We start from the raw sequence: 23,337 nt of genomic DNA, 5'->3' as shown, positions 1-23,337 counted from the left end.
AGAGGACTAAAGAAAAGCGAAACAAAAGGGGTTGGTCTGAGAAACAAGCGAGAGAAAAGGGGGTATATAATTCATTTATGTATTGTACTAAGCTCCGCGAACGGCGAGCGATGCCAATACAATGGCTACCTCTCCTGCGATATAGAACCTCCCTTGTTATAAGCGGAACACGACACACGCAACAATTCTTTTGCATCATTTGCACTCTTCAGTCATATATAGTATCATTTTCCATGTACGTTAAACGTTGCTTTAAATATCAGTGAAAAAAGTATTTTGCATTGCATTAATTTTTAACAATTTTTGTAAATAAAAAAAAGGGGTAAATATATTTTTTCACCCGTGCAGTAATTTAGACAGGGCCCAGATCAGGCTGCCCTATTAGGGAATGAAATGCCGCGCCTTATGTGGCCCTGATTAGGAAATCCACATTTTCTGGCCGCCCTGATCAGGTGTGGCGTTTCATTTCCCATTAGGACTCTGGTAGGGCAATTTTTACTCGGGCAGTAATGATATACTCATGAGTCCATGTTTTTAGGGTTTCGTGGCCCAGGGACGAAAGCTTTATAGTTTCGCTTTGGCGTCCGTCCGTCCATCCGTCGTACATGGTAACCGTTTCCATGGCAACAGTTACAATGACAAAAGTTACTATGGCAAAAGTTACGATGGCAAAAGTTACTATGGAAACCGTTACTTACCATGGCAACAGTTACCATGGTAATAGTTACTATGGTAACCGTTACTTACTATGCCAACAGTTACTATGGCAACAGTTACTATGGCTAAAGTTACTATGGCAATTATTACTTACTATGGCAACAGTTACTATGTCAACAGTTACTTACTATATGGCAATAGTTACTTATTATGGCAATAGTTTCTATGGCAATAGTTACCATGGTAACAGTTACTATGGCAATCATTACTTACTATGGCAATAGTTACTATGGCAAAAGTTACTATGGCAACAGTTACTTACCATGGCAATAGTTACCATGGTAACAGTTACTATGGCAATCATTACTTACTATGGCAACAGTTACTATGGCAATTATTACTTACTATGTCAACAGTTACTATGGCAACAGTTACTATGGCAATCATTACTTACTATGGCAATAGTTACTATGGCAAAAGTTACTATGGCAACAGTTACTTACCATGGCAATAGTTACCATGGTAATAGTTACTATGGCAATAGTTACCATGGTAATAGTTACTATGGCAACCGTTACTTACTATAGCAAAAGTTACCATGGCAAAAGTTACCACGGCAATAGTTACCATGGCAATAGTTACGATGCAAAAAGTTACTATAAAAAAAGTTACTATAGCAACAGTTACTATAGCAACAGTTACTTACTATGGCAAAAGTTACTATGGCATCCGTTACTTATCATGGCAATAGTTACCATGGCAACAGTTACTGTGGCAAAAGTTACTATGGCAACAGTTACTTACTATGGCAAAAGTTACTATAGAAGTAGTTACTATGGCAATAGTTTCTATGGCAAAAGTTACTATGGCATCCGTTACTTATCATGGCAATAGTTACCATGGGAATAGTTACTGTGGGAACCGTTACTTACTATGGCAAAAGTTACTATGGCAAAAGTTACTATGGCAAAAGTTACTATGGCAAAAGTTACTATGGCAACAGTTACTTACAATGGCAAATGTTACTATAGAAGTAGTTACTATGGCAATAGTTGCTATGGCAAAAGTTACTATGGCAACAGTTGATTTTCGTACCAACCGTTTCCATGGCAACCATAGTAATTCACAAATAATGTAATTATAAATTATATTTATTATATTCAAATAACTTTTGATCTAAATTTAAAAAGCCACGAAATCCTATAGATGTAGGCGCTTTGCGCCTGCTTTTTTTCCTGATTTTTTTGTATGAGAGATTCTTTTTTTAAACATTGAATGATACCTTATAGAAAACTCTTGTTATAAAAAAGTGATTCGAAAATGCTTGGGACAAACCACCCGGCACATGTTCACGGAGGTGTCCATTATGAAGTCTCACGGTTGCTTCTTCTCATAAATTTAATTAACGATCCTCAAAAACCGAGGAGTCGACACGCCTCGACAAGCCAAGATGGAAACAAAAAAGGATCTCTGGAAATCGGATCACTATATATATATATATACATACACGTATCTTGAAAGACCTATATATATATATATATACACATACGCAATAGCGTTTGATACGCGAGAACGATCCTGATGGCATGACTTGCATTTCGATCGTTCACAAAAATATACTAGTCTTTTTCTCGGTACTCGCATATATAAATAAAATGAATAATCCTTTTTTTTATAATTTCTTCGAAAATTAAAATTTAATGCACAATTAACGGGGCTATTCAGCTTGAATTTAATTATTTAAAGTAGTGGAGGTCCAAATTTGATCAGACAGTGGCTTTGTTCCTTCTTCTTGAAATTGTGACTATCATTTCCGTTATGAATAACAAAAGTCAATATTGAATTTAATCTTATTATAGATATATATAAAAGAACACGTTTTGTTGTACTCAATTCATCATCATTTTCTAAAAACTTTTCAAATTATTAAATTAAATTTACGGATGTTAAATTTATCTGAGGTGAAGTAAGTTCACATCCTTGGGATTTATTTTACTATAGAAATTTTTTGTCTCACATTTCGGATGTTGTAGGGTATGGTCGCATTCGTTTATTTTCAAGTTTCATGAATTTATTTTTATTATTTCCAAAATTGTTAATTCAAGCGGAAAATTGTTTCTTTATTATATTGAATTAACTGAAATTGGCGGATGTTAGAAAATTTCATGTATAAAAAAGTAATATCATAATTCGCCTTCTGATTTGTGTCGTCGTCGTATTTGTTCTCACCAATATAGAGGAACAAAGTTGACTTCCTTGGCGCGGTGGTGGTTTTTGAACTTGAATTCTCCCAATTTGCGGTGTCAAAAGATTGTTGAAATCCAATAAACACAATATCCATTGTCCATCGTTTTAAATCCATCGTTCGTCATCGAAGCGTGAAATCAATGCATTTTTCCTTTTCATTGATTTATATATGCGGTCAATTCTTTCTCGTGGTGCATTTGTATATTTTTTTTCTGGGGGGGGCATATCAAATGTGGTGTACTCACTTAAATAAAGGGCCTGAGAAGAAAAATTTGCCTCTTGAAAATATATATCACGCAAAACCACAAGAAACGATCTCTCGTAACGAATCGTGAAAGTCTGTCACGTTTAGGTATATTTTTAACTGGAGGGCCAAAGATTTTGTGGCCAAACTGAGTAACGACGATGTGTTTCGAAATTACCTAAATTCACTGTGAGAACATTTTAAATTACCCAAAAAAATAACAAAAGGTTATATATATATATATTCCTTTAAAATTATTTAGCAAATCTTTTATTAATTTTGCTCTTTCTTAAAATTCATTTTCCTCGCTGAATTAACAAACAATAAAAACCAATATATTCCTGTATAGTCATCTTGAGAGAAATAGAAATGAAAAGCATAAAACTCAAAATAGTATATACAAAGTATAAAACACAAAAGCTGAGGCCCTGGGTCACTCTGAAGAGTCTGAAGAGTCTGAAGATGATTTGTGTTTAGTTTTTTGGATGAGGAAGAGAATAGTAAGTAAATATAAATATATATATAGAGGAAGAAAGGTGTAGGAGCTAAAAAGCCATAAGGCCCCGACGGATTCTCATATATATTGATGTCGGAGGCTGAGCCGAAAAAGGGTCGTTCTAATTCCCCGCAACAATGATCGACTGTAAATCAACTTTACAATAGAATCAAAAGATGCTGCAACTTTCCTGGTATCCTAATGACAGCCAACTGGATATTATATTTTGATGATCTTTTAACTACTTTCGAAATCAAAGTATATTCTCACCTTTTTGATTAAAAATTAACGTCCACTTTAAATGATTGAAAAGTTTATTAATTACTTTTTGATTATTCGACTATTAGAAACTAATTTTATTGACTTAAACATTTGTTTCCTCTCTACATATCGAAATTAGAACACGGAAAAAAAATCTTCACCTGGAACAGCGATAAGTTTCATTAAAACAGCTATATATATTTCTCTAAAACAGGAAAAGTTTCCGCTATTCTAGAGAAACATATCGCTGTATAATAAATTGTAACTAATTTGAATGACTTACTTTTTGATATTAACATAATTTTAATAATTAGAAAACATATATGTGACACTCTTTGAAGAAAGGGACCTAAGAAGCAAAAAATTGTAGGTTATGTTTATGATAGCTTCCACTCTAATTCAAAAAAATTTGATGATGATTTTTCTTTTCTGCTCAAGTCGTGCTTAGTTAGCGATACTAGCGCTCTTGCGGAGAAACTGTTGCAACTCAGGTGAGAAAAATCGTCATCACTTTCTAAGGAAACTACTTCGTGCTTTTACCTTGATTAAAAGTTTCTTTTTAATTATATGTGAAAACAAAATCAGTTTCTATTTTGAATGAAATGAAAAGACCAATGGGTTTTTATTGAGAGTATATATCATCTTTCGATATATGTATTTTCACAAACTATGATTAAAATAACCTATAATTTTTTGGGTCCCTTTTTTCCAATCGTGTACTTATCACAATTAAATTTATTATTTCTTGATTATTTTTGTTGACCTTTTATATTAAAAATTCTTTTATAGTCTACTTTCCAAAAGTAGAAATTATTAAAAACAATATTTAATTTTTATAATCAAAATTTTAATTTTTTTTACTGCATACATAATGAATTCATTTATATATATATACTAAAAGAGCATCTTTCATCATCAATTATTGACAAAGATTTTCTCGTTTGTAATTACTGTGCAATTTATACCTGTATATATACATATAAGTTCCACGCATGATTAAAATGTGCAGTAATATTGTCTTTATTTTGCAATTAAAGTTTTATGAATCTATTTAAACTTTGTCAGAGATAAATCTGATGAATTCTTTGTATATACCTGTACATAGTATATAATATATATATATATATATGAGAGATGAAAGATACATTAAAGATAGCTGACATTCTGAACCAGCGAAGATAAATACTAAATCAAAACTATATAGGAAAGGTCAACGAAGATAATCAGATGTTAATCAACGATACGATATTTGTAAAGATCAATCTTTCTTACAAAAAATCCAACCTGCAAAATAAATCTTAAGTGAATTTCATTTTTTAAAAAAAATCTCTTATTGAAATAATTTAATATGATGGAAAATTTTATATTTTTTTTCACTTACGTTTATCTTAGAGGTGCAATCATTTTGAATAAGAAAAAAATAATTCCAAAATCATTTTTGCGTCATTTTTTTAAAACACTACTATTTTTGCAGAAATCTATAATTTCTTTTTAATAAGAATTAATAATTAATGAAATCTTAAAATAATTCTTTTTTTAAATTAGTAAAGGGGGATTTTTGGAATAAAGTTTGAAGGAAAAGTGAATAAAAACATAATGATTATATCGATACGCAGATAATATATATAATATATTCGCAATATTTACAATAATTTACTTTGTCCTACTTTTACAAATACTTTGTTGTGTGAGTGAGTACGTAGACTAATATGCGCATGAACGATAACGAGTGTGCAAGCTCGCCACATAAACCGGATATAAGAGAATTCGATCCTATTTTTCATTATTAATTTTTTTTTTTTTTCGTTAACAAATATCATTGGAGTATAGTTTTTTTTTATTTATTATTTTTAACGTAGTCACTCTATTACTCGCTACGTTTACTACGAATATAGCCGAAACATCACGCTCACTGTCATCACAGCAATTTTTTCATATATAATATACATATATATATATATATGCTTTAACAACTGATGAATATGTCGAACGTTTTAGAATATTGTATAATAACTCCACGACGTCAAAAATTTATAATTCTAATATTACACAAATTTTTAAAATTAAAGAAAAAAATTTAATATTTTTTAATTTCTGTAACAATATTGTAATTGCAAACAATTTTTCAAATTTTTTCTTACTTTTACATCAAATTCTTTCATATTTTTCAAAGTGTTTTTAATTTTTCAAATTGTTTTCAATTTTTCAAAATGTTTTTAATTTTTCCAATAGTTTGAAAATTTTTATTTTCGTTAGAAAAATTGAAAATTACAAATGTTGAATCCCACTTGGAAAGATTCCCCGGTAAGTTCCGCCTGGAGGTTCTATCAGAATTCCGCCGGAACTTCCAACGTAATTCCGTCGGAATTCCATAGGAGTTCCAAAGAATTTCCGATGGGATTCCGACGGAGTTCCGACGGAATTCCGATTAATTTTTTCAAAATTTTTAGAGTCCTAATTCCGTTGGAATTCCGTCATAATTCCGTCGGAACTCGGATTAATTTTTTCAAAATTTTTAGAGTCCTAATTCCGTTGGAATTCCGTCGGAATCCCATCGGAAATTCTTTGGAACTCCGATGGAATTCCGACGGAATTCTGATAGAACCTCCAAGGGGCACTTTCCGGAGAAAGTGGGATTTTTTTTTTTTTTAATATATCAGAAAAAGAATTTTAATATTGGCAATATATAATATATGTGACGTCGCAGCGAGACAAATTCTTTAACTCTCTCAATAAACCGTAATCAAAGGAATTTAATAAAATAGCATTAACCTGATTGCCGTTACACTTGTACATATATATCTTTGAGAGAATGAAAAAAAAAAAAAACTAATCGCCATAATCACAACAGTTCAAGCAATATTTTGCACCACATTGTTTTCTGTACAATTTTCCCTGTGGCTAAGACTGTTTATCTTTTATTATTTTCCAGAAGAAATCTGCTAAGCTCTGATTCCTCTAAGAAATTATCTCTATTTACAAATATTAGAATGTCCCTATTTGACTTTAACTGCACCCTTCCATTATTTTTTTTTTTTTCGAATTTATTCTATAATTTAAGTTAATTAGAAAAAAATATATAAAAACAGGACAAATCTTTATAATAATAAATAAATAAACCACAGAAAGAATGTAAAACAGAAAATTATTTGACGTAAATTTTTCACAATTTTTTTAATAATTTTTTTTTTACTTTTAATTGTATTTTTCAAAAATAAGGATCTATTTAACAAAAAAAAAATTAATAAGAAATTAGAAAATTATATTTAATAGATTGATCATAAAATAGAGAAATTGCGTTTTAAAAAAATGGGAATAAATTTTTTTTTGTCTGATGGAAATGGACAATTTGTAGGAAGGGTGTTGCAGCAAGGAATATTATTCGCTTGAGGCGCGCCGCCTTACCACATATAGAGGCCCTTGTCTTATCGATCTTGTGCTTCAAAGTTTATAAATACATACTTTGAGTGTAATATCGATATCGCTTTTTTCTTATTCGAATAAATTGTAATCGATTTCCGTTTTTATATATATATACCTGCAGCAAAAGCAATCTGTATAGATGTGAGCATTGGTATCTCGGGATTTCAAACATTTTAATGCAAATTACCACTACCCGATTTGAAATAAAAAAAAAATCGCTTTCATGAAATGGTAATTGTTACTATATTAACCGTTACCATAGTAGCTGTTACTGTAGTAATTACCATGACAACAATAAGCGTTACCAAAAAGAAGTATCTTAGTTTATATGTTTTGGTTCAAATACAATTGAACGTCCGAAATGTCACACATTGCTGGGAGATTTACCAGGGGGTCGATTACGTAATTTTCCCACTTCCCACATCCCACATCCCACATCTCACTTCCCACATTTTACATCCCACTTCTCACTTCCTACATTTTACATCCCACTTCTCACTTCTTACATTTTATATCCCACTTCCCACATCCCATATTTCACATCTCACTTCCCATATTTCATATCCCACTTCCCATATTGCACACCCCACATCCCACTTCCCATATTTCACATCTCACTTCTTACTTCCGATATTTCATATCCGACTTCCCATATTTCACATCCCACTTCTCACTTCCCATATTTCATATCTCACTTCCCATATTTCATATCCCACTTCCCATATTGCACACCCCACTTCCCACATCCCACTTCTTACTTCCCATATTTCATATCCCACTTCCCATATTTCACATCCCACTTCTCACTTCCCATATTTCATATCCCACTTCCCACATCCCACATGTGGGAAGTGAGAAGTGGGATGTAAAATGTGGGAAGTGAGATGTGGGAAATGGGATGTGGGAAGTGAGATGTAGGAAGTGAGATGTTGGATGTGGTATGTAAAATGTGGGAAGTGAGAAGTGGGATGTAAAATGTGGGAAGTGAGATGTAAAGTGTCGGAAGTGAGAAGTGGGATGTAAAATGTAGGAAGTGAGATGTGGGAAGTGGGATGTAAAATGTAGGAAGTGAGATGTGGGAAGTGGGATGTAAAATGTAGGAAGTGAGATGTGGGAAGTGGGATGTAAAATGTGGGAAGTGAGATGTGGGAAGTGGGATGTGGGAAGTGGGAAAGTTACGTAATCGACCCCCAGGGTTGGATAACTTACCTAAGGTAAATTACGTTCAAAACCCTGGGATTTATTTCGATATTTTTCGTATCACACTTCGGATACTCAAAGAAAAGTAATTGTATGCGCAAAATGCGTTTTGCGCAACGCCCTAATTCTAACCTACAAAATGATTGAAAAAATGTTCCATTTTATAGAATATAAGATACAAATTATAATGCCTTTTTTTATATAAAGCAGTCACAAAATCTTTAGATGTTGTATCTGCTTCTTGCGTTATATACAAAAGATTGAAAGAAACGAATTGTAATATATATAGACATATATATGAATTCAAAAGAAAAGATTAATATTTAATTTAACGATCGTGGTAGAAGTTAAATGCATTAAAATATTCCGCTATGAACATAAGTAGGTTGAAGAAGATCTTTGACCTTTGATTTTCGTGAATAGATTATTTTAGTGTTGATCGCTATTTTGCTTCAAATATACATTAACTTTCAAGAGGCGATAAATTAAGTACTGTGTGTGTATATATCTATGAACCGAACGCGATTCCTTTCATCGGAGTCAAAATGTTGTTCTATCGATGCTTTGGTCACGCGAGTCAGAGATCTTCCCCCCCCCCCTCATCGATTCTTGTTATACCAGTTGCACGACAGAGTTTTTATACTTTTTAATTTTATTTATTACAGGCTAGTTTTTTTCAATTCGTGCCAGCAAATGAACTTCATTTGCCAAGTGGAGTCATCTCTTCGACTTATGAAACTAAAGTTATAAACTTTTTGTATAGAAATTGGCTTTCAATTTTTCTAAAACTCTGCGCAGTTTAGTAGTTTAAGACCTACTGAACAATAAATTTTAATGACAAAATTCAAAATAATGGTCATAGCTTTTGATTACGATTGCGAATCTGAGGTCAGAATTTTAGAATTCAAAATAATGATCAGCTTTGGATTAAGATTGCGAATCTGAGGTCAGAATTTTAGAATTCAAAATGGCGAATCCAATATGGCGGTCGAGTTATGGAAAAATCACTCCGAATCTGTTACTTGACCCCAAAAAATCCCTAAGTAACAGATTCTGAGTGAATTGGAGAAATTTTTCCAAAACGCGTCCGTCATTTTTGAATTATGAAATTCTGACCTCAGATTCCTGATCTGTGACCCCAAAAAACCCCCGAGTAACAGATTAAACTACAGAGTTTCAGAAAAATTGGCCGAATGACAATTTTTGTACAGAAAGTGCAGGGTCCTTTTAGGAATTGTTTTTTTTAGTGAAATAATCGTTATAATTTTTCCACTAAACTTTTTAACAAACAAATTTTATTACCTGAAGTAAAAATAATACTTTTATCATTGACATAAAGATTAATTTCATCAACTATTATGATCATAATGATAATTTTAAAAGAAATATAATAATCCTAGAAGCACAATATCGACAATATAGCCTTCCTACTGAAAATCTCTCTCTCCACTTGTTCCATTAATCTTAATAATAATAAATTTCCCATTTATTCGAAAATTCATCACCTTACGTGGTAGTGCCATAGGATGATCTCTGGATAGCGCTACCCGCAACCACACCCGTCAAAGGATATCCCGCAGCGTACAATGGTTTCGGCATACTCAGCAGGTTTGTTGTTTTCCTTTCAACAACCTCAAATGACTCTCTTGAGGCTTTTTCCTCTTCGTCAGGTGCAATGATATTTTCAATAGTAAATGGTTTTTTCGTCTTTTTCCCCACTTGTTTCGATGGACTGCTATTCGAATGTCGAACAGGTAAAACATCAAGATTGGGACTCGTTCTGGGTGTTCTCTGTTGTTGACTAACATTACTTGGGGAAGATTCAAAGCCAGGTGACAGTCTTGAGGTGAAATTATTACTTGGATCTGAATAGAGAGCCTCCAATCTTGAGGATGTTGATGATGGTGATTCCTCATCGTTTCGTTCACGATGATAGTAGCCAACGTCGTAGGAATTTTCCGTGAATGGTTCAATATCCCTTGTCAGCGAGCGAATTGTTGACTCTTGACTATCGACCATTGTCAGGGATGGAATTGTACGTCGCCTGTCTGTCAAATCGGAAGCTGATGATGAATGAGGATAGGCGGGTAATTGGGGAATGTAGGGGGTTCCACTGAGTCCGGTGAAATTCCACGAGCCAGGATGAAGAAGAGTCGCTGCTTCATAGGGACTTGTGGCTTCACTTCCAACTTCGGGAACTGCACTGGCTAACCTTTGTCTTGCCTCGGGTGATAGGAGATAATATCCGGTGCAGGGAATATTTGTACGACATGCATCAGTTCCGGTGCCGACGCCCGCTGCCGCTTCGGTAAAGCCAAAGTTCCCCGTTGTTGCCGACGCTGCAGCCGCTGCTGCTGCCAGCATCATTCGCCTCTCCTGCATCTCCCACCTGGGACAGGCGTCGTAAAAATTCATTGTCGCAAATTATTCGCTTTAATTTTTTTTAATTAGAGAACTTTTCAAAGTCCCGTTACAGAAGGTTTATAGAAGATCTAATATAGATTCGGATTAATGGAAACAAAATTTAAAGAATAGTCACCTGAGAAGATCTTCCCGTAGACGATGAAGATTCGCTGCACTAAGTCCATTACTTGTTTCGCCTGGACTTGTTGAACTCGCTGGTTCCGGTCGTGGTGGTGGCATTGCGGAAGCGAGAGCTTGCAATTCGGATTTTAAAAGTTCTTTGTCCGGCTTATGAAGCTTAAATCGTTTTCGTCGTCGAAGAAGAGATCCATTTTCGAACATGGAAAGGGCCGCGGGATGCAGGGCCCAATAGGCACCCTTTCCTGGCCTATGAGGACCTCGTGGAACCTGAAATTGTCAAAATAAACAGTTGTTGGATCAAAATGTTCTGACTTGGTAGCGTCAAATTCAAATTTCAGTAATTTTTGGGAATTTTCTGTTTCTGTATAGAAACATGTTATTTAGCACAAAAACTTTCAGCAACGAAAGTTTTCTCAAAAATTACTTTGGTAATTTTCTTTTTAAATTAAAGTAATTAATGGTGAAAATTAAAATATTATTCTGAAAAGGAACAAAATTTATGTTTTGGAATACGTCTTTTGAGTTAGTCTCCGCTCTTATATAGTATTCAAGACTGATCTCAACTGTAGGAGAAAAAACTCTCACCATCTTGCGGCGTAAGTGTGGAACTATGATAATATATGGGAATTTTCATAGTTCCACACTTACGCCGCTAGATGGTGTGAATTTTTTCTCCTACAGTTGAGATCAGTCTTGAATACTATAAGAGCTACTATCACAGTAGATATATGTATTCCAAAGCATAAATTTTATTTTTTTTCATAGTTCTGACATCCTGTGATTTAATTATTTTTATTTTCAAAAAAAATAGCAAAGTAATTTTTAATTTATTTTGTAATATAATATTAATTAGTATATTAGAATAATAATTATCATTGACAGTAGGAAAACAAATAGAATCTTGAAAAGAGAAAGTCTTCAAGGTGTTAAATAAACTTTTTGAAAGATGTTTTTTTTTTACAGCCTTAATTAATAAATTTTTCATTTCCATATTGCTCTGTATACAATTAAAAAAAAAAATGTTATCGAATTTAACAATCAACGATAAGATATTCATGCGGTAGACGCATTATAAAGTTAAATTATAAAATTATCATTAATGTGTATAGATGTGTGTAAAGGATTAACTTTATCAAATGATCATTAAACTTAATAGGCGTCAGAAAATTGTCTCAATATTTACAAGAAATGCTAGTCTCGCTGCTGCACATAAATTGCATTATTTTTTTTTTACTTCCAAAAGCTGTCAATCTTTATATCTGGGTTAAAAAAAATGCAATCGATTATAATACTATTGATAGCATATCATGTATAGCAGTTGGTAAAAGACCGGTAGTAATAATATTTGTAAAATTATTATACTCTGCCGTTAAAACTAATAATCGCATTGAACGCAGAAGCCGTGTCACATTTACGTCGATTCAATGACGCAATAACTATTATAATGCTAATAACAATTAGGTAGTAATAACAAAACCGTATATAGGTGCGTCACCAACACCCGTTATTTTATTACAAACACACACATACATATACTTTAGTTAAACACCTTGCAGAACAATTTATGCATCTTTAGTGAATGTGTGTGAATTATTAATGATTTGTTTGAGTTTTCCACGCAGATTATTTCATTGTATATTGTTTAGTTTATTAAATGTATTCATAAATACCGGGGCAAAATTTCATGGAAAATTGTGCAAATCGAAGAATAGTGCCTTAAGGCGCGCATATTCATTATACTCGGTGCGTTAAAAGCAGACGTGCGCAAATCGTGTACACGAATAAAGCATTCAAATTAAAATACAAATAATATTAAAAATACATATGTAATATATGTTTGCAGAAAAAATTATTACAAATAGTTATTTATTATTTATATATTATTATAGCAGTTATCAAAGTTTTTAGTAATAAACAATTACATTTTTAATAAATAATACAAACAATTGAAATATGCTTTATACAATATTTTTTGACAGATGCAAAGTAAAACTCCTGAAACGTCTATTATGTGAAACTCTTGCTGTCAGTCCTCTCCTAACAGGGATGAGTACACGGAGAAAAATGGAAAAACGAATAAAGTAACTTTTACTATACTTTAAAAGTAAAATTGGACCTGTCCGAAGTTTCTGCGCATCTCTGGCAACTTTTACTCGAAAAATAGTAAAATTGACTATTTCTGTAGTAAATTTTACTGTTTCCGTAGTAATTTTTACTGTTTCCGTAGTAATTTTTACTATTTCTGAAGTAAATTTTACTATTTTTGGAGTAAAAGTTGCCAGAGATGCGCAGAAACTTCGGACAGGTCCAATTTTACTTTTAAAGTAGTAAAAGTTACTTTTTCTTTTTTTCCGTGTACTAAAACTCTATTAAAATACTTTGTTTCGTATATGTCGTGAGTTTTATTCGCAGCTGTTAATATATATTAGTCCATTAAAATTTTAATAATAGAAATTAATAATTTATAAATGAAATGTAAAAACAATTTGAATAGGACAAAAAAAAGCGTTGATTTTTTTTTTTAAAAGTTTAGCTATTGAGAGTGATGTGTTTAAAGATGATTCTAATAAAGTGGCAATTATTATCTAAGCGACACTTTACTCGATGAATGATGAAACAAACAAAAAGTTATACTACTGAAAAGTTAATAGCATGACTGCTTACGAGTCCGTCAACCACATCACAAATTAATGAAGCAGTCACCGGACTAGTGAGTTTCAGGGATCTTTTTACTCCATTTATTCACAGACTCCGCGCATATTAATCAACTGTATATATGTATATATTATTTATGCATATATACAAGAAGCAGAAAGGAGGAAAGAACATTTTTGCTCAATTATGTCAAATTATGTCGAAGCGATTATGTGTATGGCAAACTCTTCGACATAAAGCACGTTTTTTTTTTTATTAACTATGCGGTTATATATTTTTAAATCATTTGATTAGTATACGTTTTACACGACTTTACGTATCATGCTCATTTTCTTTTCATAGTTTATAAATATAAAGGAAGTAAATCGTATTTTTATTGTAAAAATCTGTGATAATATGTCAACGTATCATTAGTGGAATTTCCGTTCATGAAAGACAAATTCATTCATCTTTGCTAAACGTATTTAAATTTAATTCAATAATAAATGATAAAATATATAAATACCAATGTTCTCATTCACCAAAGTTCCCATTTGTCATAATTCTTCTTCAACTACCGCACCCTGCTCTAGTGAAAATTTTGTGACTTTGTGGTAACTTTTATTTTTAACTACCACACCCTGCTCTAGTGAAAATTTTGTCACTTTGTGGTAACTTTTAATTTTAACTACCGCGCCCTGGTCTAGTGAAAATTTTGTGACTTTGTGGTAACTTTTAATTTTAACTACCGCACCCTGCTCTAGTGGAAATTTTGTCACTTTGTGGTAACTTTTAATTTTAACTACCGCACCCTGCTCTAGTGAAAATTTTGTGACTTTGTGGTAACTTTTAATTTTAACTAGAATGTCACTATAAATTTTCACTAGAGCAGGGTGCGGTAGTTGGAGAATTATGGCGAGTGGGAACAATGGATATCAACCATTTTGCAATAGAGGAAAGCAGGGTGAAGCAGGTGACAAAAATATAAAGATATGTCATATTTCGGACGTTCTACTCGAATTCCAGGGGAAAAATTTACATGCGCCTATTCTAAACTAAAGTTTATCATTTTAATTCAAAAAAACAATATTTTTAAATGAAAGTGAAAAAATTATAAGAATCCTTTTTCTAAATGTGCAGATTTTACAAAGATGAAATAAAAATGTTGAACCGAGATAAATTAAATCTGTTTTATATATAAGAATGCGATCAATTTTCTGATATATTTATAAATACGCATTTGTATAATTTAACGCCTCCTCCTTTTGCGAGCCTACAATCACAATATATATGCAGGTGTCTTGTATATATTCTAATTGCAACTACAGCAAATACTAGTTAGAATGTGTCTCTCTACTATATATATATATAAAAGTAAGCAATCATTGAAGCAGAAAGAAAACGATTTATCAAACAGAGTAAACATTTCATTTCTATTGGCAACCCATTTATATTTACTATTTAGCGCATACTATCTCCGTGCAAAAAAATTAACATAAATATTAAACTTCATATATATATACTTCAACCTACCATTAGAAATGTAAATCTTTTCTAAAATAAAAAAATAATATATGAACAAAAAAAAAGTCATTCAAGAGGAAATTAGTTTTAATCTTGATTTTTTTGCATAAAAATTTCAATTTTATTCCTCTTTGGAAAAAAATAACAATAATTTATTACTTTTCTTATATATATATATACAACAAAAAAAGCTTAAAGAGAAAATATTGGATAATGAAATTTTGTATTAAATTAACTCAATTATTGTTTGTTATATTAATTTTTATAAAAAATGAATCAATTTTTATTTCGCGTGTTAACAATGCATTATTTGAATAATAATTCAAAGTTATTTGAACAGAAGTGGGACGAAAAGACATAAATTTGAACGGTCTGATCTCGAGATATATACATATATATATATATATAGCAAAATCGTATATATAAGTTGTACAAACATGGAAAGAATCATAAAAATAAAGAGCCCTGTATTTAGGAGGGTTTGAAATCTTTATAAAGTGACTTTTTTCGTGTTTGCAGTAATAACTATATATATATATATATATATACTTTGCTTCATTTTTTTTTCTTTTGCAACAAGTTGACCAATTGGTAGGAGGGTTCCATCAAAATCCTCTGCTATATATATATCCATATAGAAAACTATGTTGAACGTGTTTGGTAGGAGGTGCAAAAGTGATCATCGCCTTGGCAGGTGCGAAACAGATGGCAAATATAATAATACACGTATATATATATATTGCACCTACCAACAGACACCTTGCCACGTTTTCATGGAACGTCATGCCAATATAGTCAATAAGTAATAATCAAGAATGAAAAATTTACACGATTTTGCTTCATTGTAATGCCGCATATAACACGTTACATTATTGGTAAGGGTCTTTATTACCATTTTGATTTGCTACCGTGCACAGTCTTATTATACTGATTTACAGTTTATTTTACGGAATGTTCGTTTATCGAAATAGTCATCAATTGATTAAATCGAATTGATTTTTAAACGCAATTAATGTCGTAGTATGTTTTTTTTAAATTTTTTCACAGCATTTTCCGATTAAGGGTTTTTAATTAAGAGGTTAAGGTTATGTTATCCGTTTAGATTGCTTGATATGTGCGCACTGTTCTGCGCATGGCTAGTTGAGCATCCGAAGTGTGACACGAAAAATATTGAAATAAATATCCCAGGGTTGTGAATGTAATTTACCTTATAGGGGCTATACCCACTTGGAAAGATTCCCCGGAAAGTGCCCCCTGGAGGTTCTATCAGAATTCCGCCGGAACTTCCAACGTAATTCCGTCGGAATTCCATCGGAGTTCCAAAGAATTTCCGATGGGATTCCGACGGAATTAGGACTCTAAAATTTTTGAAAACAATTAATCGGAATTCCGTCGGAATCCCATCGGAAATTCTTTGGAACTCCGATGGAATTCCGACGGAATTACGTTGGAAGTTCCGGCGGAATTCTGATAGAACTTCCAGGGGGCACTTTCCGGGAAATCTTTCCACTCTCTAAATCTGAATTAGTAAAAATGTTTACTAATTTAAATTAGTGACTCACTTTTTATGCTTCTGAATTAGTAAAATTTTACTAATTATTAGTAACTTTTACTAACAATTAGTAAAATTTAACTAATTCTAAAGCAAAAAGTGAGTCACTAATTTAATTTAGTAAACATTTTTACTAATTCAGATTTAGAGAGCAAGTGGGTACACTTTAATTATGTAACGCTTTTTCTTTGAAAATTGAACCCCCTCCCTCCCTTTGTAACAGATTTTTGTATTCATTAGCGTCATTTTTTTGCTGTGTGTAACAAATAACTTGTCCCTCCACCTCTATGAAGTTTTACGTAATTCCAACCCTTGAAAATCTCCCAGCAATGTGTCACATTACAGACGTTCAATTGTATTTGAAAGAACCTATCTTCTCTCATCTCTATAAAATAGTATATTTCAGTCTTAGTTCTGAGTTTACTGTATTATACGAGAAGTCAATCGAAGGTAAAAAAAAGAAAATAGAAATATAAAACGTAAAACATATAACCAAATGAAAAATTAGTAAATGACGCAGAATTAATTTGATATTAACATCTGAAAGTATATTCATGATTAAGTTGATTTTTTTCGTCTTCTTCCTTAATAATAATTACAGTATACACATAAATTATACAAAGTTGCTATTTCACTTTACTATTGTAATATGTTATCTATCGTTTCTTTTAACAAAGTAGTCGTTTATACACATACAAAACACTTAAACTTGAAGACTCATCACTTATGAGTATATCATTATATACAATAAGCTCAAATTTCGAATTAAGTAGTAAATTTTTTTTTTTTTTTTTATTAAAGTTAATTAACCATCTTGAATATCGTGACATTAGTTTGTTATACAACTGCGTATATATTCAATTCAATATATGCAATTTATTTCAATTTCAAATATAATAGAGGGTAAAATGTATGTAACAAAAAAGTCACGTAAAACCAACGTGTCACCATTATTCTTCCGGTTAAGGAATTTAAAGTTTTATGTAATTATACGGTTACATATATATATAAGTAAAATCTGTTGTTGTGACAACAAATGATTAAGTGGACAAGCGTTGCAAATATGTATTGCGCATTGTCATATATAAAAAATATTCGTATTTAAAATAAAACTAACTAGAATGCAATTATTTTTTTTCATTCTTTTAGAGAACTGAATTATTTTTTAATTCAAAAAAATTCACACCTGGAACATCGATAAGTTTCACTGAAACAGGGATATACCCAGTGGGAAATTTACCATTGGCAAAAGAGTGGCCCAATATTGGCATAGCATTGGTCCAATATTGGACCATCATTGGTCCTATAATAGCCCAATGGTTAAAATTTGCAATTTCCTACTGGGTATTTCGCTATTTTAGAGAAACATATCGCTATTCTAGATAAAGAATTTTTTCCCTGTATAATAAAGAGAGAATAATGACAAATGCACCTAAAAATTTATACAAAATACTTAAAATTAAATTAAATGTAATTAAAATAGAAATATAATTAAAATTGTAATTAATTAAATATGTTTTTTGTATAATTCAGGCCTTGACAAATAAAACTGTTAATATTTAATTTAGTGTATATTCAACGCGCGCATGGCCTTAAGTTAACGAGACCATAAATTCAATTAAATCCAGCAATCAATTTTCATGACTTATTCGCCAATTGCAATTAAACCAGATGAAAATTATGTAATTTCAAAACATAAAACCCGATTTACTAGATTTTATTTCATTGATTTTATATCATTATATACATTAATTATGAATTTGGAAAAGAATATATTTTCATGGTTTATTTAATAAGAATTTTAATTTATTTATATTAAACTTTGCAAATAAATTAATAGATGCATTTTTCATTAATCTATATAATTATGATATTTTATAGGAGTTGGGTTTATTCTCGATATGCCACACTTATTTTTGTCAAATTTGAAAATGAAATTTTTTATAGTTTTCTATATTACCGACTGGTTGAAGATTTAACTACATATGTTATTACGCAGCGCTGACAGTATTTTAATTTTTCTTTTTGCAGATTCTATCCTGGATGACTTGGGGTGTACTTCAAACATAAGGGCACAGAATTCACACAAACTTTTTAGAACTCGGTCTATTTTTACGGTTATTTTTCACATTTTTTTGAATGGAAATTTAACTTGAAAGTAGGGATCTCCGAGGGCTATTTAGTTTGAAATAATCTCCTTGAAGCTGAGAATTCGTTATTAAGGTAAATAATTGAATTTATTGGAAAAATTTTATTACAAAAAATTTAGTTGTATTTTTTGGCGTGATAATAACGTCTTACTCCGAGGTTTAGGGAGTCAGTCAGAAAATCATATCGACACGGCCAGAACTCAAAAACTATATACACGAAAAAAAATCTTTATCTGGAACAGCAATATATTTCTCTAGATTAGCGAAAACTTTCGCTGTTTTAGTGAAACATATCGCTGTTTCAGTGAAACTTATTTCTGTTTCAGGTGAAGATTTTTTACAGTGTAAAGTCATATTTTCAAGATTTTTGTGTTATTCGATTAAAAAAAAAATAAAAAAGAGACGTTATCACGATCAAAATTCTCCGCCCGTGTAATGAATATTTTGAATGTTTGTTCATTAAAAATAATTATTTAGTATTTTTGAATGTAATTAAATGCTAATGAGTATTTTAATATAATATTGATAAATATTATATTTTATTTTAATATTTCTATTAATTATTAATTCTATTAATTTTACTAAAAAAAATATGGTCCGGGTAACATAGTTTGTAATTTATGTCTTTGGTATTTCATTAGTGGGTATATTTGCGATTGTGTAACTATAATAAATAGTTCCAACCTATTCTAATAAAACGATTATCTCAGCTAATATAAGATGCAAGAATCGCGTATACTACAAAGTAATAATCCTATCCACCTATATGGATTTATAAAAAAAAATCATTCAAATTTCTAATGTAAATGTTAAATTATTTTTTAGTCAACATTAAATTATATTCGATAATTAGTTAAAATTAATTAAATTAGTTAATAGTTAATCTATCTAATTATCTATTTAGTATTTCTTTAAATTAAACAATTTTTCTTTAAATTAAAGAAAACGTTTCTTTGATCCTATATTTATCAAAGAAATATTTCTTTGATTGAAAGAAACATTTTTCTATATATAGACACACTGTCGATCCTTAGTTTGACTTTCGTGTCAGGATATTGACACAAATATTAAACTCAGTGGATATATGAATTTTGTTCGACACACGAATAGAAATAAAAACGGCAGATAAATTCGTATTGAATTGATGCTAAAATTATTATTATTATTATTTATTTATTATTTAGTGCATGAACAATTATTTATAACTCCCTATTACAGTAAAACCTCGTTAACACGAATTTAACGGAACTAGAGAATTTGTTCTTGTTATAACTAAATTCGTGTTATCCGTTAATATGTTGCCCATATGTTATTTTCAAGGAACCGAAACTATTTTGTACATCCTAAAGCGAAATTCGTATTAACGAGGTTTTACTGTAGTCAGTTCTGTAAGGGAAATTTTTATATATAAACATGCGTGATTGTTTTATGATTCTAATTTTGTCCTTTAAAAATATTTAATCATTTGATTCGTGCTTTTGTAAAAAAGTTATGTTCAAAAACTTAAATATACAGTAAAACCTCGTTAACACGAACCCTTATAACACAAATTTCGCTTTAGGACGAACAAAAGTTTCGGTCCCTTGAAAATAACATGGGCAACATGTTAACGGATAACACGAATTTCGTTATAACGAGAACAAATTCTCTATAGTCCCGTCGAATATTCGTATTAACGAGGTTTTACTGTAGTCAGTTCTGTAAGGGAAATTTTTATATAAACATGCGTGATTGTTTCATGATTTTAATTTTGTCCTTTAAAAATATTTATTCATTTGATCCGTGCTTTTGTGAAAAAGTTATGTACAAAAACTTAAATATACAGTAAAACCTCGTTAACACGAACCCTTATAACACGAATTTCGCTTTAGGACGAACAAAAGTTTCGGTCCCTTGAAAATAACATGCGGGCAACATGTTAACGAATAATACGAATTTCGTTATAACGAGAACAAATTCTCTATAGTCCCGTCGAATATTCGTATTAACGAGGTTTTACTGTATAATATATATATATAATAATGATATTATATTATTATTAATAATAATATTATATTATAATATAATAATAATATATAATATAATATAATATTATATTATTTTCAACAAAATATTTAATTTTTCGCACATATTCCTCCATCATATTTTATAGACATCTAAACAAAATCTACTTAGATATCCATTAAATCACAGAAAATTAAAAGGCATAAAAATAAGCTGCAACGCTTATTATTTTAATCCAATTTTGCTTATTTTAATACCAAAATAGATTAAAATAAGCAAAATTGAATTAAAATAATATAAGCGTTGCAGCTTATTTTAATGCCTTTTAATTTTCTGTGATATTTTAAGAGAATCTCGACAAAATTATTATAGAGAATTCGCGCAGTGTCGTCTCACAAAACATGTCCTTTACCTACTGAAATTTATCCTGTGACTATAATCTTTTGGCGCGCATATAAAGATTGATATAATTATTGAAAATAAAATAGATTTATAAATATAAAACCAACCTTTATAAAACAGTCGTTGAAGGAAAGATTATGCCGAAGAGAATTTTGCCATCGACGGGTGTCCTTTCGATAATATGGAAATCGATCAGCAATAAATTTATAAATCTCAGCTAGGGGCAACATCTTGTCTCTTGAGGACCATATTGCCATGGCTGTCAGTGAAATATAAGAATAAGGTGGCTTTTGATCACCATAAGTGTCACGCGACGGTCGTGGCATTATTAATTCCTAAAGTTTTAATTTTATTTCAGTTTTTTTTTATTATCACATTATTTGACAACACATTGTTTTTCTTAATGCTAAAATTGACATCAAAATCCAATGTCTTTAGATTTAAATGTCCTCATTTTGAGCATCATTATTAACATCAAGAGTATTTCATTAATTTGACTTTACTAATCAAATTTATCAATGATTTTAATCTTGAATCTTTGGGAAATAACAGAGGTATATATGTCTCTTCAGATGATATAGGAATTAGATTCTTATGATTTTTAAATGTATAATTTCAATTCTGCATGTAGATGACGATTTACAAATTCGTTTTTGAAAATTTTTCAATCAGTGATTTAGTTAAAACAAGAATTTACTTTTAGAACGGTTTGATAACATAAATATATCTATAATTTGTCATATTAAAAAACTTTAATTATCGAAAACAATTATGAATTTGTTAGTTTCTTCTGTTGCGAAATTTGAATCTTCAATTATTCTTCTTTGATTTCCATTGTGTTTTTGAATTTTATTAAAAACTGCGCAATTCTTCACGAAGAATCAACATATAAGCGACGGACGCAATCACCAAACAATAATCCAACATATCACTATATTAATAAATTGCGTAAAATTTTCCCCACCATAAATTGAAGACTGACAATTAAGGTCCAAGAATAATTTCTTGAGGAAAAATAACACTTGAAAAACTTTCACTATAATTAATGAAAAAATGAACTTAATCCTCTAAACACTTGAAAAAAAAAGTTTCAGTCTTCTTTGTCACTGAAATAGCGAAGAACCATTGAACACTCTTTCATGAAAATGAAACTTTTTGACAAGTCTTGACATATGAATATATCACTTCGAAGCACGTGTCGCATCACCATCACTATACCGACGTTGATTGGCTATATAGTCATCGAGTGTTTGTGAACTCGAATGACAAAATATATATGTGTAAAAAAAGGGGAAATCCGCATGTGGAATAAAGAATATATATAAAATACAAGCATCCACGATCGGAGCTTCTCGGATACTGCTGGTAAAGAGTCCCCACACCCTCGCGGTTGACTTTTGCCCCACCAGTGGTAGACCAGCAACTCATTGGTTAGAGGAGAATGTTGTTTGACCGGAGATTTTGTTTGGAGGCGATTACTCTGACCAAATGGGACCAATGAGAAGATCTTGATGTAAACCAAGGGGGTTGGAATGATCAACCCAAAAGGGGAATGGGAAAGAATGAAAAGTAGGAAGAACCCGCGACCCCTCTGAAATGTGGAATTGAAGAAGGGGTTGAAAATTCCTCTATCAAGGAAGGAGGTGGAGCTTGAAAATGTAAACGCCCATAATGATGCTCCACAATATTATATATGTATATATAGTTAGTTGCTTATGGAACGCGCCCACATAGTTTGACGGTAGGTTTATTGTGAACTTAAACTAAGCTTCCAATCAGCGGAACGTAACTAATGCAAATTCTTGATTGCTGACATACAAGAAGGCAACGAGAAAAGTGTAGTACTAAGGTTAATGGATATCAGGAGAGAAGCTTGTGGCTAAAAGAAACTTTTGATTTATGGCCATGGGTCTGATTAATTTTGTTTATATGTCCCTGTCCAATAATGTGTGTATGTTGTTTTGCTATATATAGTTGGGAATGAGGAGATCAGTTTGTA

At 31.1% G+C, this 23,337-nt stretch overlaps 1 protein-coding gene across 1 annotated transcript; it reads right to left on the bottom strand.

The window, feature by feature from the left end:
* Positions 1-5,505: 5,505 nt before the first annotated feature.
* On the bottom strand, positions 5,506-22,710 carry LOC127284482 (forkhead box protein D1-like). The gene is made up of 3 exons (XM_051309926.1): positions 21,446-22,710; positions 11,068-11,339; positions 5,506-10,917 (listed from the first exon to the last, which is right to left on the bottom strand). The coding sequence occupies exons 1-3, from the start codon at positions 21,662-21,664 to the stop codon at positions 10,035-10,037; spliced, it is 1,374 nt and encodes a 457-aa protein (XP_051165883.1). The 5' UTR covers positions 21,665-22,710; the 3' UTR covers positions 5,506-10,034.
* Between the last annotated feature and the right edge of the window lie 627 nt (positions 22,711-23,337).

The sequence above is a fragment of the Leptopilina boulardi genome, unplaced genomic scaffold, assembly GCF_019393585.1.
Source record: "Leptopilina boulardi isolate dan_hultmark-lab unplaced genomic scaffold, ZJU_Lbou_2.1 LbouV2_325, whole genome shotgun sequence".
NCBI classification, from domain to species: domain Eukaryota; kingdom Metazoa; phylum Arthropoda; class Insecta; order Hymenoptera; family Figitidae; genus Leptopilina; species Leptopilina boulardi.
The sequence above is the reverse complement of the archived record's forward strand: the minus strand, read 5'-3'. Positions and strand labels throughout refer to the sequence as shown.